The sequence below is a fragment of the Porites lutea genome, chromosome 5 (assembly GCF_958299795.1).
Source record: "Porites lutea chromosome 5, jaPorLute2.1, whole genome shotgun sequence".
Classification (NCBI taxonomy): Eukaryota; Metazoa; Cnidaria; class Anthozoa; order Scleractinia; family Poritidae; genus Porites; species Porites lutea.
This window is the reverse complement of record NC_133205.1, coordinates 32,703,865-32,721,401: the sequence shown is the minus strand read 5'-3', so window position 1 is coordinate 32,721,401 and position 17,537 is coordinate 32,703,865. Positions and strand designations below refer to the sequence as shown.

The window sequence follows — 17,537 nt, the reverse complement described above, 5'->3', positions numbered from 1 at the left end:
CAGAGCGTATTAATCTTAATACAGACATAGCAAAATCCTTTTAAAAAGAAGGCATATCAAAAACTCATGTTAGGGCTGTTTTTTTCACGGTCGTGCTTGGCGCTTTTTTTCCCGCGCTCTGTACTCACTTTAACGTGCATGCTTTCCTTTAGCGCTCTCTCTTCCCTACGCTAAGTCCGGCCATTGAGATAGTACACCAGGTACATTGCTAATGCAGTAAAACCTCTAAAAAAAACCTCTAAAAGCGCCAGCTTAAACCCGGTTCTCATATGCAGGCGATGTATCTGCGACGTAGCCATCGGTGGAATGAGAACATCCGCCGCCGGCAACTAGAGCCATAGCAGAGCTTTACCGCTGGCATGCCTGCGAAGTTGAACTCGAGTCAACGTCAACTTCGCAAGTATGGCGGCGGTAAGGACTGGGATGACCAATGTTGCCGGCCTCTTCCGTTCTAGCTCATATCGGAACAGTTTCCAAGGCAGTACCGGCGGCCATGTTGCAGGTGTATCGGCGGCATAAGACTGGAAAACGAGTAGGGCGCGCGGCAAAGAGGGTGCTCGATGTCATTCGTGTTGACGGCTTTCAAGCAGTTGGGGCTCCGACTGTCTCCTGAGTGGACCCGTCCCTTTTTCCATTTACCCCAGTACTGCCGTGAAACAGTAGCACCAACAACAGTTTGCCGCAAAACCGTGCACACCCCTAGGGCTTCAGCAGGATACTCTTTAGTTTAAGGGTGTTGCTATGGCAATTATTTATGTTGCATTAGTGTATTTTTTTAATAACGTAATTATGCTCCCGAGCTACTATCCCCCACTACGTTTTTCCACGGTATGGAAGAAGGCAATAACATGTATGATCTGCTTAACGATTATTTAGATACTTTGAATGCATAAGTAATGCATATCAACAAGTCCAGACTTCTCGCTTATTAGTCTTATTAGAAAAGTTTACCACAAAGTACTTCATGTCGTGATCATATCGCAATTGCGTGCGACGAAAACTCTGCATTCATAAATTTTCTTTGTTCCTCCAGAACACTCAAAGTTATGCGAACAATCCGTCAGGCGGAGCCTCTTATATTATATGATTATACTGAAAGCTTTCGATCTCTTTATTGCCAGATCGCCTTTCTAGTTTTGAGGTCCTAAAGAAGCTGAGTTTTCCAAACTTTCTATTAAATTCTATTTCTAATTTATTATTTCTTTCACTCATATATTGGCTTGACTTCAACAACACAACAACAAATCAAGCGACAACAATTTCTTTAGCAGTAAAGTTTCCTGCTTCAAAAAACACAAATGTCTTTTCCTTTTTCCTCATTAAAGTAGCAAGCGCTTGGTTTAGTTCTAGTTCTTCAGTTAATGTATCTTCTACTGAGGGACTCAAGTGACTTTGTCAGTTTTAAGGCTGTGTATTTGTTTGTCTCGGCAGTTGAATGCAAGAAGCCATAGGAGCGGTAGCGTCCTATCCGAGTGGGTTGCTTTTAATTATCCGCATTACAAGTTTACGCAACAACTGTTTTCTTGAATTGCAAATTTCTTTTGTTGTTTTACGTATTCACTAGAGGGAGTAATTTTAATGCAAATTTTGTCACCCCTCGGATCATGTTTATAGGGTAAAAATGAACAGATTGCAAATGGTGCGTGTAAGTTTGTCACAAGATTGCGGACATAGTGGCAATAAAATCATGCCTGCATAATCGATAATGACCAATTGAGATCTTTCGAACGTCAGGTAAGAGGACCATTTTACAACATGCAAACCGCATGGGAATTTCAATGTTAAGTGTGAATTACTTAGTTATGTGCAGCAGTTTTGTGCCTTGACAACACAAGGGCAAACAAGTTCAGCGAAGTTTCAAGTGTTCTTTTCTTTTATTTTGCGAAGTTCTATACAGCACTATGCAAGTTTCTCCTACTTGTGATGTGAAAGAAGTTCCTGGGCAGGATAGATGGAAGTTTCTGCATATTTTTCAACTGATCAGGGTACGTACTAAATTCCCCTGCAATGGCATATTCGATTGTAATTTACATTGTCCTTGTTCGAGGGAAGACGAAAGATAGTTACGTCTTTTAGTGTTGCTTCCTTTAACACAAACTTAGAATTAAGGGCCAATAAGGCACTTTATAAATGAGCGGTTTGCTCTTTACTGATGAAAGTTTTAAAGCTCAGATTTGTCATTGTTTCTTCGTGACTGAAAACATTGTACACTGGGAAACGTCGTGTAACTATTTTATTGTGTAATTAAATTTGAAATCTCCCTTATTCCTTGCAAGTTTTCTTAACAGCCTTAGATTATAGCGTCATCAAATCGAAAATAGTGACTTTAGCGTCGTCATATTCATGTCATGATTTTTTGATCCCACGTTATTGTGTTGTGGCACCAAACGTCATTATACATGCTAAAGAAATGGCTATACATCACTGAACTACGTACGTCTGTCGTTACCAAGGTAAACAAGAAACCGCCATAAAATTATTTTATTGTTTTCGTTGTTTACGAATCGAAAATGCAATTCTGTGTCGGTCATTGCCAAAAAAGCCAGTGTACAAAATCAGCTTAACTAAGCCATTGTACGCTGGCCTTAAATTAATTTTTTTAGTGTAGAATGTACGAGTCATATGAGGTTTAGGTATACTGTATTGGATAAAGTCGTTGTGTTTTATTAAAAACCATGCTTAGTAACAATGATCAGCGCTCCGCCAAGCGAATTATCTTTCGAAAGACAAACATGTACCTCTAAAATAAACAAAGTCCAAGTGGATTTGTTAGTTTTTAATTTACAGCAACTACTGCTACTGCTATTACTACGACGACGACGACGACGACGACGACGACGACGACGACGACGACGACGACTACTACTACTACTACTACTACTACTACTACTACTGCTACTGCTACTGCTACTGCTACTGCTACTACTACTACTACTACTACTATTACTACTACATCTCCACTTCTTCTCTAAACAACTGCTATTATAATATTATTACCATCATCATCACATCTAAACACATGAAAGAGCACATCAAGAAGGATTCTAACAGGCATTTTGTTGAAACATCAGGGGCACCCAACGTCAATTTTCGAAAAATATCTGTTCGGAAGACGGTTTGAGATCTAGAATGTTCGGAACATTTTTTGTAAAATTTCTTGCTTGCCTACCTCTCCTATGATTTTCGAACATCTAAAAATTGGTGTAATTGCCCATTTTTAACGGATTTTTACTCGAAAAGGCTCACCTAGAATTTTCGGGAGCCTTTTTTCTGGCTGAAATTTTCGAAAAGGTAAGTTTTGATCCCTATGATTTTCGGATCTCGAGACTTTCAGCTAGGAAATCCGAACAGATGAAAAATTTTTAGGGGATAAAAATACGCCTATATCTACCGTTTAAATACTAAAATACGTTTAACAATGCTATGTTTAAGTGGTTTTGAACTATATTCTCGTTGGGTGCCCCTGAAACATTCTGAAAATTCTGAACTTAAGCCAAATCTAAACACTGGAGAGAGCGGAGTTTTCGATCGATACTACAATGACATAAACATGTCAAAAATCCACGACTGCGAACGTAATTCGTCACCCATGATATAGTGATAATTAAATGGTATACTCGTGAGATTAGGAAATAAGTTCACTTGCGTTTTGTCCAAATCCTAATAATTTCCCGAGCCTTGAATGGATGAAACGCGGGGCACTTTTCCCCATTACGTAAGATCCACTTTTTAGTGCGAGCACAAAAGAACAACTGACTTTGTTGTCATTTAATTATCCGAACTTGTTTTCTCCATCCATTAATTTAATACCCATCGAAGCGTTAAAAAATGTTCAGTAGAATGCTATCAAAAGGGTCGCAAATTTCATAAAGGTTTTATTTTCAAGATACTACAGAATCGCTTTCCTCCAACCCTACCAAAGATTATTGTACCACGTACAGAGCCTATTAAGCAGCCGGGCGCGGGTAGGGTCGGCATAGCAACCATATATAACAAGACATTGGCAACATATTGTCAAACAGCACAATGCGATATTTTCCGTCTACAAATCGACAGGCACTGTTATGCATATCCAGGCCTTTCAAGAAAGTTATTGATTGGCATTTGATTTACTTGAAAAACAAACAATTGTTTCAAAAATACTTGAGTATATATTCAATTACGTCAAACTACTCGTATGTGACGTTAGTTCTAACAAAGACAAACTTCGCCATTTTATGATTAATTCAATTTTTCTTGGTTGTTCTTGTCGTGAAAACCACTAAAAGATTCCTAAGTCTTACCGTCTTGGGGCCGATCTTGAAAATTCCTGTTACAAATTATGAATTTTGCCAGGTTTATAGACCCTCTTTATAGCTGCTTATAATAAGTAAACAATTACCTGAACATTGCCTATTGAGTCAATATGTAGTAACTTACAAAATAATTAGCGTGTACCCATTCGACACTGGACGCTAATTGCCAGGATTCACTTTCAAATTCAGTGGTCATCAATCATCCTCTGTCTGCTTGGTTAGATAGAATCGTTATAATAGTTCCTTTATATGCATAATATATACTGATTCATGACAATTGCAAAGGAAAGCTCATATGGCCTCTCGTCAACTACAATTTATGCCAATAATAATAATATAATGACTATGATAATAATAATAATAAATTTTGAAAATAAACTTAGGCGTGTTGTATTGCTGAAAAGACAGAAGTAAGCCACAAAACAGCAAAACACCAAAAGAAAACGTTGCATTCTGCGGTTAACTTAACGTTACTGCGGTTAACTTAACAACGACTAAGACGGATTCTGTTTGGACCTTAGTGTCACTTTTAATAAAATCCAGAAAACCAAAAAGTGAATAAATGAAGTGACCATGAATATTAAATGTGATTTTGTCAGATGTTACGTTAATTTTATTATACCTGCGAATTTTACAACCAGGTTTACAATTAAGTACTTATTTTTCATTTGTTTCGTTATTTAATATGTGTCTATTTTATTCAGACGGGCCAAGGATACTTTTACAAGAGAAAAAAGAAATATGGATCGGTCTTCAGGGTGAACATGGGTGTCAAGGGAGTCCACATCTGTGACAGAACGGGGATCAAAGTCCTTTTTGACATGGATAAGGTTGGTAAATTAAAGGTCTTTGCCTGTTATTAAAATCATCTAATTTTAACGGTATAGCGTGTCTTCTACATGAAGTGTCGCTGTTACACGTAAAAATTAAATTCAGGCTTTTAACGTTGACTGATTCTCAATTTCCTTTCTCTCCTACCCCTCATTCATGAATAACTAGGAATAGGAGACAAAGGAAATGGAGAATCAACCTAGGTTAAAAAATTTTATTCTGAATTTATTTTCGACCTGTAACATCGCCATTAAATGAAAATTGGCATCAGACCGGCAATTGCATACTGGCTTCTAGACATGGCACATGTGCAATACATCTCCTTCAAACATCGTTTACAAGACAACCAGCAAGAGAATTTTTTACAAGTTTTTATTTTAGTTGTTGAATCTATTGCTATTAAAATGGGGGGGGGGGGGGTGGGGGGCGATGTCATACATTATTAATTAAGGCTGATTGATTAAGGCTCTATTCACACTATACTGGATAACTTTTGCGCCGGCGCGAAAATAATACCGGATAGGTCTTCTCTTCTGTTCATACATACACTGTAAGAAAGGTGATTTTGGCTCGATTTCTGTAGCGGTTCGAAGCCGTGCTGCTCAGATCTCGAAATTGGAGAGTCACATATGAGATAAGTATTTATACTATACCGGAGAGCTTTTCGTGTCGTCTAGTGTCAGTGGCGGATCCCTCCCCCACCCCCCGTACTTATTTTTAGACCAGACTAAGACCCATAGGGCCGAAAAAAAATTTTGCAAACCGGGCTCCCCCTTATTTCAGTCAGGGTCTGGATGACCGCCCCCACCCCCCCCCCCCCCCCCAACGCCCTTATCTCAAGGTCTGGATCCGGCACTGAGTGTGAACCAGCCTAAGAAGGTACACGTCGTTCCAGTTTGTGAAGTAAGGCGCCAATTTAGTACGTTACTAATAATTTTATATCAGTGGAACCTCCCTTAAGAGGACGCCCTCGACAAATGATTTCAATCAGGTGTCAGGTGTAAAAACGTTCCGGCCGTTTCGGAGGGGTGTTTGCTTATGAGAGGTAAAAACTGTACTGTTTTACGGTACTTATGGACAAGGACTATAGCGTCGGCCTTAATAATGCATAGGTGCCTTTTAGCGATTCGATTGTCTGGAGCTCCTACGCTAATATCACTTTGGTTTCAACTAACATAATAATCAAGACAACCTTTCTGTTTGTCAGATTTACAAGGAGCCTGCTTTTGGAAGACTGAATTATAACATTTCTCTGTTGGATGGTTATACACCTTCAATGTTTTCAAATGGAGTTCCTCATGAAAAACAAAAGACATTCCTTATGCAGATTTGCAAAATAGCTCAGAGGAACAAAATATTTGAAACAAGTATCAGAATCTTCAACGAATATTCCAAGATATGGCAAAATGCAGGTATTTTTTTCTTCTTTTTTCTTTCTGCAGCGCATAGAACAAAATCATGTCGGAGAATAACATAATGATGGTTTTTCACTGTCACGCCATAAAAAAATAAACGCTCAATATGTATAAAGTCTAGAATCTGGGAAATGAAAAGAGGTGAATACACAAAGATACTCGCGGCCAAAATTCAGGCCGGTACGTTTTTCCATATGAGACATATATTCGCAGAAATGATTTACCGATATTCAGACTATTTATGGAGCTTTGCATGGATACACTATGTGTCCATACGGAGGGTACCAACGCTGATGGGCAGAAACCAACAGAAACATCGGTCACTACGAAAGTGTGAGTTCATCTCTCGAAGAACTCATAAAAATTTAAGTTATATATTATTATTTTCTAACACAATAATTGTTCAGATAGTATAATTCTCCTCAATATGACAACTCTCTCGGTCACCAAGTAAATGTCTCGTCATGCAAAAACTTAGAAATTCAAGCGTACTGTACTACAAAACGAAAAACCGTTTAGAAGTGAAAATTTTTACAAATACCAGCTTTTTAATCGTTCTAATATTTCAAGAAAGTAAAAAATCACCAGGATTGATAATTCTTTTGTTCGAACTTTGATGAGGTCATGTGAAAACCAGCAATACTCTTCCCTACTCTTCTACTCTTCTCTTCTTCGCGGCTTGCAAGAATATCCACCTGTATCCCAGATCTTTTTACTTATTCGCTATACTACTTTATCTACAGATCAAAAAATGGAGAATAAATGGGAATTGAGCATTATGAATCTAACGAGTGACATTTTCATGGAAGCTTTCTTTGGATGTAGAGTAGATCCAAATTCGATGTACAAATGTTTGAAAGGAAGCTGGCATAAAGGAAGGTTTGTTTTCCGTATAAAGTTAACGCAGCGCATAAAGTTAAAAAATGAATAAGCACACAAACCAGACATAATCAAAACCATTAAGGGTAATTTCGCATTAATTTGCTTTCATTGTAAATGGTAAAAAAAGTAGAGAAGAAAACTTGTTCTTTATATAAGGCAAAGTAATCCCAACGGTAGCCAAAAGAAAAAAAAATCAAAACGAAAGCTTTCCGATCCCAAAAATAATTTTGCAACAAATGATAAAAAGAGAGTTCCATTTTGGAATTACTTTTGAGTATTTTGTCTGGGACTCAATAATACAGACTCTGAGAAAGGTAAAATGCTTAAAAGAAGCATTCTGGATTTGTTGCTCAGTCTTCCTCAGTTCGGTCTTTATAATGTAGAGACACCTTTTGTAGAAAAGTTTATGTTCTTGTTTACTCCTCTGTACCTTGGTAGGGTGGACTATGTGAAAGCTAAATGTTATCATTATTATTTGTTTTTTTCCATTTACAAGCTGAAAGTTTACAATGGAAGCATTGTCTAGAAAACGGAATAATTTACACGGCGCATATCACCAAAATCCAAGTTGACCTGATAAATGATTCTCTTATTCGAATTCCATAAGGTTCATGATCCCCTCTGAGCAATCAGTCACAGAAGGGCTTGAAACACTGTGCGTCCCAGGCCAAGGATGGTTTTCGTATTAGACTTCGCATATATGCTCATAGCTTTTTACTCATACATGCCGGCATCACGGTTGCATCGACTCCAAGATCGTCCTTAACTCCTAACATGAAAACTTTCAATGGAGGAGTTTCTCAGACATTTTGCAAACTAGTAAAATTATAACCAACGGATAGCACAGCTGATTCCTATTCTCAATAGTTTGCACTTTGGAGGGGGGCGTAAGGGTTTGCGGTATTGCGGTATTGGGTCATTTTTGGTGCGGTGTTGCGGTAATTTTTATTTCAAAGTACGGTATTGCGGTTTTGAGAGTCCAAGCGGTTTGCGGTAAGTTTAAATTTTACGCCGCGGTAGTCGGTGAAAAAATCGTTGTGTCGCGGTGATCTGCTTCTTTTTCACGACAAGAGGATACAAATCCTAAAAGGTCTCCCTGGCTAGCCTGCGTGACCTGTGTGCACAGTCGGAGATTGTATTGCGCAAACAGTGCAGACAAATCGTATGGCTTCTAATTTCAGTTAATACTTGATATGATTAACGACATTAACTTTTTCCTCCAATGATACGCAAACATGTCGCATTATTTATGACTTCATGGACCTTGTGGGAATAGTCAGCTTGGTTAACCTCCTTTATACCAATCTTACCACCACTTTCGTGCCAGTCGCCAAACAATATAGAGCTATCCAGAGGGTCAACTAAGTGATCAGTCAGATATTCCAGCAAATAGTGAGGTCAGCGAGATAATTATAATTGCGTAGTGTCGAAAGATAATCTATAAAGATGGTGTGGTCTAAAAATTACTACTTGTCCTTCTCGTTGTGCATGCAGGAATATAGAATGTACTAGTATTCGTGTGTGCTTACCCTACGTAGTATAGCAGCCAGGGGGTGGTGGTGGGGGGGTACTTCCTGATAAGAGGCTAATGAGGATGTGCCGCTGGATGGGGTCGCATTTTCACGACTGGATTGACTATAATGGGGTCGCATTTTCAGAGAGTTTTTTAGAATGGGTTCGCACATTTTCTGCTTTTTTGGGGTAAGACAGTTCGTCATATTTACGGTTAGCAAAGGTACCAGAATGTTTGTATGGTAGATGAAAAGTAAAGTGTTCTTCATTCAATCTAAAACATAGTCTGCTACACAGCCGTTTTTAGTGTCGTCACGCAACGCTAAAAACGACACTAAAAACGGCTGTGTAGCAGACTATCTAAAACAAGGTCAATTCATAAAAATAGAAAGTGACGAAGTTGGGATCGCGAAAATTAAATATTTGTTCAAATAACTAAGATGGGGCCTATAATTGGCCACAGAATAGACTGAAATGGGGTAGGGGCTCTGAGAGGCCAGCGGCACATACCAACCAAATATTAACCTAAGTACCCCCCCCCCCCCCCACCCCGGGCATGGCAGTTTTAGATGGTTTTGTCGGCAGCACCACTGTGAGCGGCGAAGCAGCTCCTGCCCCAATCTCCTCGTCCGCGCCCGCTGTCACAGCGTTTTGGGCATCCCCGCGTTTTGGGCATCCCCATTCCCAAATCCCTAGCGTTTTGGGCATCCCCGGTGGGGGATGCCCAAAACGCTGATCGCTTAGACTTTGCCTAAATTATTTCAGACTGGGGAAAAGTCGGGATTGTCAATCACGAATTTACGGCTGAATAGTGTAGATGCATGTTAGAATTATATCGTCTGACACTTTTCGCCGGGTTTATTGCGCAGAAAAAAACCCATAGGCAGTAAACGTTGGCTCAAAACGGGACGAAATTGAAATTTACAACCGCATAACATCCCTTCGCTGTACAACGCTTCATTTTTTGCAAAGCTTCAATTTTATTTAATAGAACTGTTTACCAGCGAGACATGCCGCAATCGCCGGCAGCTGCGATCGTCTGATTCTATACAGCCAAAAACAAGAATACTAAACAAAACAATCAAAAGACAAACATGAATAAAACTGCGTTTTGCGGTGTTGAATTCATAGTATGCATGACATTTGAGGCCTGTACAACTTAACCCCGCAGCGCTACTTGACACACAAAAGGCTGTCACACAATTTATACAGAGGCCTCTTGCACCTACCGGACAGAAGAAATTAATCTGTTGCCGTTTTGAGATGTAGTAGGGGCTTCTATTAAATCAATTCCGACCGAGTACCACACCTTGGGAACAACCTTCACAGGGTGCAAAAGTATTATCGCGGCCGGCGTGTCCAGAAAAAGGAGCAGAGTGGCACTCTTCGAAGACCCTCGCTTTCTCTTCCTCGGTGAACAATTCGTCGTAGCGCTGTGCCATCCTTCTCCTTGGCCACCTAGAACAAGGACTCTAATTTTGAGTCATACTCCAACTTTTTGGCAAATTTCGCAGAGTCGTTTTTTTGCTTTGTAAAGCCTTCCGGATAAGCCTTCTTTTTAAGATACTGGAAAAGATTTCTATATTTAGCGGAAGCCATCTCTAAAACGTTTTCGATTTTCCCGCGAAATCCAGCATTTTTTTGGAGGGGATGACCAAAACACTAGCGATTTGGGCATCCCGGGAGGGTACCGGGGGATGCCCAAAACGCTGCAGTAATATGAGAAGGGGATGCCCAAAACTCTAGGGATTTGGGAATGGGGATGCCCAAAACGCGGGGATGCCCAAAACGCTGTGACACCGCCTTATTTCGACTTATTATTTAGCGCGCCTAACCAAAACCGCCATGCTACGCAGGCTAGTGTGTACTGTGTGCCCTTCGAATCCAAAAGGCAGGCCGGGTCGTCGTTTTGAAACCCTCAACACAGAACCGAGTTAATTGTGAATCTGAAACAACCTCATAAGAGTCAACTGTTTTCCATCCGTTTATGATCCAGGTCAGTAATATATAAAGTGATACCAGAAAACTCCTGTTGTATCATTTATGTAAACGTATACATGTAATAAACAAAGCTAAACGAGTGCGATGATCTTATGTTTATCGTACGCTTGACATCGACGCACCTTGATTTGGAAACACTGACATAAAAGTATTATTTCTATTTGAAAGGAGGATTTGTAGTATTGACAACGTCAACTTTTTCCCATTTGTTACTGCGGTTTCGGTATTTGGCTAAATTTTGATGCGGTATTGCGGTATTCTCGCGCTACCACGTGCGGTATTGCGGTATTCGTACCCCCCTTACGCCCCCCTCACTTTGCTTTTTCTTTCTCAGTACCTTAAAGAACGCACTGGCAGCAGCTAGCTGTTTAAAACAAGCCCTCAGAGAAAGCCCTGCTGTGGCAGAAATTCTCCGAGTCGGAGTCCAGGCTGGAATCTCAGAGGAACAAGCCCTGATGGATATGTTATTCATGCTCAAGTAAGTAACTGAGTACTTTTCAAGATAACGCTTATAAAAGTAATTAGTACTGTGCAACACTAATGCCAAAGAGATTTATTTTAATCGTTATCTCAGCACATCATTTTGTCCATAGTCTCAAAATTCCAGGTAGAAAAGTATTTGATATAATTACATCTGACTCCCGGATGTCTAAGTAGGGCTTCCTGACTTCTGTATGTTAACGTGTGGAATTCGTCAAGGATCAATTCTTGGTCCACTGTGGTTTATTCTATACATAAATGACCTTCCCTTAAGCCAGCTGTACTCAAGGCCCAGAATGTATGCGGATGACACCACTTTAACGTGCGCAGCTGAAGATGCTCATGCCTGATACCTTACTAGTGAAAATGAATTCTGACCTAAACAAAATTCAGACATGGCTTAAGGTGAATAAGCTTATTCTAAATGTCAAAAAATACCAAAGAGTCGTTCCAAACTTGAACTACTGTCAGACAACTTCAAAGTTAAGGTTACTAATGTACCCATAGAAAGGGTCACTGTTTATAAATCTCTTGGAATCTCAATTGATGAAAATCTCTCGTGGAAAACACACATTGATGAGATTTCAAAGAGAATATCAGCAGGCCTGTTGGTTTTTGTTCTAAGGCGTGTAAATCGAACCATACCATCCAATACTACAGAAACCATGTACAAAGCTCTCATCGCGCTCTATTTTGATTACTCCAGCTGTGTATGGGGATATATAGGGAAAGGATTATTAGAAAAACTTCAGCAACGCCAAAATAGAGCTGCTAGAATAGTGACTTTATCAAATTATGAAACGCGATCTAAATATTTATTGGATGAACTGGGATGGGAGGTACTAGAAGATAGAAAAGTAAGACAACTCGCTATTCTAATGTAAAATAACTCATGACATTTCCCCGCCGTATCTGAGAAATATTTTTGTGAATGACTCTGACTGGTTCACTCTTATAACCTAACAAATTCATCAGTTAACTCCTATGTTCCTAAACCTAAGTTACAAATAGGAAAACATAGCCTGCACTACAGAGGGTCCTCTGGCGTAAACTCCCAATAGAAGTAAGAGAATAGGAGATCATGAGTTATTGTAATTGCTGCTCACTGGAAGACCACTGTAAATGTGAATGTGACTCCGTATTGAAATCGACATTAGATGATGATGATGATGTACATTCGCCTAAGTAATTTGCGTTTCCTACAGTAAGTTATATAAAAAAAATTGTTTTCATCTTAGTAATTTCCATCGAAAGATAACTCTTGCTTCTTTTATTGCAGTTTCAACGCCTATGGTGGAGTGTCTGGTGCATTGCGAACGTGTATCGCAAGATTATATATATTAGAAAACGAATACAAAGATAGAATGAAAAGCCAAATTATAACAGTGATGTCAAATGGCCAGGAATTCAGCAAAGAGGCTTTAAAAGAAATGCCACTTTTGAAAAACTTTATCCTTGAAGTCCTACGCATGCATCCACCAGTACCGGTCTTCTTTGGCCGAGCAAGGTAAGCGGTGCAATCCTTTCTCGAAAATACTGTCAGACACTTTTTAAGGCATTCAAGAGTAAGATTATACGGTGCACTGCGTAGTATTTGTACTTTCCCTTGGACCCACATGATTGCATCGCGAGCATGCGCACTAGGGAGACGATCAAAGACGCGCATGCGGGCTCTGTTTAATAATCGTGGTACGGTGTAGCTACTATCCGCCTGCCAGAACAAAGATTATGAAGTCCTGGTTATTATGAGCGAAAACGACCCCACAAATCTAAGCCTCTACGAGGCATTTTACATAAGAAAGCACAATCCTACCCTAAATTCCCGTAAAGAAAGTAGAGAATTCGCAGACCATTTGTTTAAGAATGTTTAAGTATTTTAGAGACTATTTTTTTGAATTTCCAGAGACCTTTGCCTGAGACACTCGGTCAAGTAGACCGTTGTACTTTATTCATTTTTTTATTATTTCTATACCTTTCATACATACTTTACGTCATTTTTACGCTTTTGCACATTTTACCTTTCATCCATTTTGTATAGCCCCATGCGGAATAATTTCTCATCCCCGATGATGCCATTGATTGGCGAAAGCTTGGATTACAATTTTTTTTTATTCTTAATTTTAATTAACAGCAGTTTAAGGCCTCATTTGAACAATATTTTTCTGATTTCCGTTTATCTGAATCAACCATGCAAATATCTGTCTTTGAGTGTTGAGTCAAGAACATCCCGAATGCACTCTGAAGTGCCAGGTGTTCTGGGAACTGATCTGACCATATAGGACATAAAATGCCATCTCTAGCCCTAGCCTTAAAAATATAGCCCATAAAATCTAAGTTATCTTTTTGTTTATTACAACAGAGATAACCTAAATCTCGAAACAGATTCCGAAAAGTTTCGAGTAAGAAAAGATGAGCTTCTTGTGGGAAACGTGCACATGGCGCACAGAGACGAGAGTATATTCGATCAGCCGGACACATTTATGCCTTCTCGTTTTGAAAATAAGGTAAGCAGGATAAAAAAGACGTTAAAAAGCTTGTTGATGTTTTAGCATATTATTCCTTGCCTCCTAATAATTCTGGTTCTTCAAAATCTATGAACCTGAAAATTAATTCGTTGTTTTCACTCTTTTATAGGAATTAATAAATCATATCATATTTGGCTATGGGCCCTTTAACGAAGAGGCGACTGCCCAAAATCATCGCTGTCCTGGACAGGTAATGTTCAATAGAAGTGTCTAATGCATGGTTCAGTGCGTTGTTTTTACACAAAGTTGGTGTGAAAGTTTGGGCCAGACCGAGAAAAAGACTGAAAGGAAATAGAGAGACTGAAGCAATGCATAATTCATTCATTGAAGATGTAAAAATGAACTTCTCTCAGGGATGACTCGATTCCAGAAGCCCCATAAATACGGCATATACTTTCAATGGGTAGGATGGAGAATCATTTCCCTCTGTTACATAGACATGGTTTTGCGGCACTAGTTCAATTCCCGCTATGATGCGAGGATAGAGTTTTCAATCAACTGACGCTAGACAATACGAAACCTCCTCGAACCGCCTTTTCGTGGGCGATAACTGTCTTATTTGCCTCTTTTTTAACGACCCGCAGGACATCACCATGACAGTTCTCCAAGTAGGAGTATCGCACCTTGTGCTTAATTGTGAATACGCGCTGAAGGATTTACCACAATGGACAGGGAAAAAGTAAGACACTCACATGAAAAGTTTCAACACTGTCTTTGTCTTTCGCGGAGATTATGGGTTCCTTTATTGATAGATAGATAGAAACTTTATTTATGTGTCAAGAAAGAAAAACTAGCCGAGGGGCAGGCCCTCTACTAATAGGGGACACCTAAGTAGTGTGTCAGAAGTGGGATATTGTACATAAATACCAACAAAAGTTGCTTTTTGCAGACTAAGAAGAGTGGGCTGTCCAGACAGGGATATCAAATTGAGATATTTTAAATACAAGCCAGCACACGAGGTAATTAAGAGCATTTCGGTGCCAGCAAGGCCATCCCAATAAAATGTTTCGTCTCCCATCGCCCCGTCCCTTGTGATGGTGGGTCGGTCGATAGGGCAAAAAAAAAAAAAAAAAACGAACACTTGAAGGGATCTGGGTTCCATGGAGGACCAGGCTGCTAAGTAAGAAAGCCTCGTTACAAAGTCAACTCGAAAACGTGGTCTTTTCGAATATCAATTGTCTAAACAGCCTTTAAAAAACGTAGTATCGATGTTAATTAAAGATAAGGACATCACATCATACCAATTGTTGTTAATAAAGCAAGATCGTGTGCTTGTAAATTAAAGTACGTACTTACTTATTTGACTAGTGAATCTGGAATTTTTTTTTCCTTCTTTTACTTTTGGAAAAAATAAAATGGGTCGGTCGGGCGATGAGAAACGAAACATTTTAGTGGGATGGCCCAAGCGAATTTGACACCTCAAAGAGCTGATAGCTTCCGTGCTACGATGGTTATCCACTTGTTCCTAGACGTCGCACTTTAGCTTATGTCTTCCGAATGCAGATGATATGACAGTACTTTAATGGGTAATAATACCCTATGTTTGATGGTCTCGGAAAGGAAACAAGGACGTTGACCGAGGCCGTGAAGCACAGTGGCTCTTAAAGGGATGGTTGATTGAAATAAACGCAAATTGGCCCAGTAATCACCGTGGCCAGCCCAACCACAACCCAATCAAAATATTAAGAATCAAAATAATTGTATAAAGTGAGAAAATGTGTGCGAACGAGGAAAAATGAAATCTATTCAACTCTTAGTTGAAACGAAAGTCGGTTTAACGAGCAGCAGTACAAGACCAAAGTTAGCCTGCGTAGCCGGCGGAATCGTTCGCGCGGGGAAAGTTCTGGCAGAGGAGCTGCTAAGCTGTACGGAGAATGGGGAGGAGACAGAGCCGCCTCGCCACTTCACACACTTTCATTCACACACGCAAAAACTGATTCCGTCGGTTGCGTATGCTAAACCAAAGTAATTGGACATACTTTTGAAACACTTCAGAACTCAATAAATCGAATATTCGAATAAAAATTACAACATCCTATCAACTCTTACAATATCAACTGTTGTTGTCATACAATGACTTACTTATGGGTTTCCTCTGCACGAAATCATACCTGATTCTGGGTCAGTGCTGCATCACCAATTTTACATTTATTGACAAAATTTATTCGGTTTTATCAGGTTTCGGTTAAACATGATGTTCTCTCTGTTCAACAGGTTGCCGGTACGCAAGTTAAAGTTGAAGAAATAGCAGAAGTAAACTAAAAAAGACCCTCACAAAAACCATCACAGTATCAGTGAAGGTTTATCCTCGGAGATCCAGGGACAGCTAAGATGACCAGATATTTAAAAGAGCAAATAATGAGAGCCCTGGTTGTCCGAGGATAGTGAAGTGAAATTAGATATGACATTTGAAATGTCGATAAAATACCTCAAGGAGCTGGCACAGAAACACGTAAGGCGAGGATCATCAGAAAAGTTAAGGCGGGGGTGGGGAATCTTTTTAGCTGCATGAACTTTTCCCGTTAATATTTCCCCTATTTCTTTAAATAATTTTCCCTGGTATGAATATTTTTCGTACGTCGCACCCCCCTCCCATAACTTCTGCTAATGGTTCACCCTTGAAGTTCCTTGTTAAGGCCAGGTAGTACATAGGAAATGACAGAAGCTCTGCATTTGAAAATCACGTGAGACGAAGATCACGCGCGCGAATGGGGTCCCCGCGCCTCGCTTCCTTCACCTTCGCGCTACGCTCCTAGTTTTTATATGGGCAGCTGGCTCGGGGGCTTAAAACAAAATTATCATTGGTTTTAAGGCGCCAAAACAAATAATCGGATAAAGCTAACAAAAATTGTAGCTGGATGGAATGAAACAAAGCATAGCCTAGCAAAACAAATTCCAAAACTGCGCCAAGCAATTGACTCATGACCACTTCACCCCTTGTACGTATTGTACCAGCACTTCGAGATAGACACAACGCATAAGAATAAGATGTGCAATTATTTATCCGTACACAGAGTACACCTCACAAAGTGAAAATAAAGTATTTTTATAGAAACAGCCCTTGCCTACTGTGTCATTCAACCCTTTTACTCCAAGAGTCGGTGAACTACAGCAATAGGCCACTTGCACTAAGAGGTCACGTGACCAATGCTTCCTTTAAACAATGTGTTGGAATCTTCATGCTGCCAAAAATTGACAGAGCACATAAAAATTATCTTACACCCGAAACTTGAGAGGAAACGCATTTAAGGGAAATATTTTATGGCGATTTGATTTTTCAATGAAGTAGTATGATTTGTATTGGCCGCCATGTTGGAGGACATACTCTTGCCGTCCAACATGGCGGCCAAAACTACTTTTTGCTTATATCTTGTTAAACTTTTGATAGTTACGCTGAGATGTGCTGTAAACGTTACCACGTCATCTTTCAACATTTTCTTGAAGTTTAAGTGCAAAATTTGTATTCAGAAAGAGGTAATTCATAATTTTAAAAATCACATTTTGGCCACGTGACTTTCATTTTCATAAAAACGATGTCACATGACCACTTAGTGCAAATGGCCTATTTCTCCCAACAATATCAATTCGCCCCAAGA

At 39.6% G+C, this 17,537-nt stretch overlaps 1 protein-coding gene across 1 annotated transcript; it reads left to right on the top strand.

Moving 5' to 3' along the window:
- The first annotated feature begins 1,600 nt into the window (after positions 1–1,600).
- LOC140938874 (uncharacterized) lies at positions 1,601–17,156 on the top strand. The gene is made up of 12 exons (XM_073388399.1): positions 1,601–1,734; positions 1,888–1,985; positions 5,000–5,125; positions 6,334–6,538; positions 7,285–7,420; positions 11,271–11,414; positions 12,696–12,923; positions 13,776–13,920; positions 14,051–14,131; positions 14,526–14,620; positions 14,831–14,900; positions 16,156–17,156. The coding sequence occupies exons 2-12, from the start codon at positions 1,902–1,904 to the stop codon at positions 16,201–16,203; spliced, it is 1,362 nt and encodes a 453-aa protein (XP_073244500.1). The 5' UTR covers positions 1,601–1,734; positions 1,888–1,901; the 3' UTR covers positions 16,204–17,156.
- The last annotated feature ends 381 nt before the right edge of the window (positions 17,157–17,537 follow it).

What these genes read in the sequence shown, in the direction of transcription:
- LOC140938874 (XM_073388399.1), top strand. Translation starts at nt 1,902, where the DNA reads ATGCAAGTTTCTCCTACTTGTGATGTGAAAGAAGTTCCTGGGCAGGAT. An exon ending in GGAAGCTGGCATAAAGGAAG is followed by an intron (nt 7,421 to 11,270) that starts GTTTGTTTTCCG and finishes TTTCTTTCTCAG; the next exon opens with TACCTTAAAGAACGCACTGG. An exon ending in ATCATCGCTGTCCTGGACAG is followed by an intron (nt 14,132 to 14,525) that starts GTAATGTTCAAT and finishes AACGACCCGCAG; the next exon opens with GACATCACCATGACAGTTCT.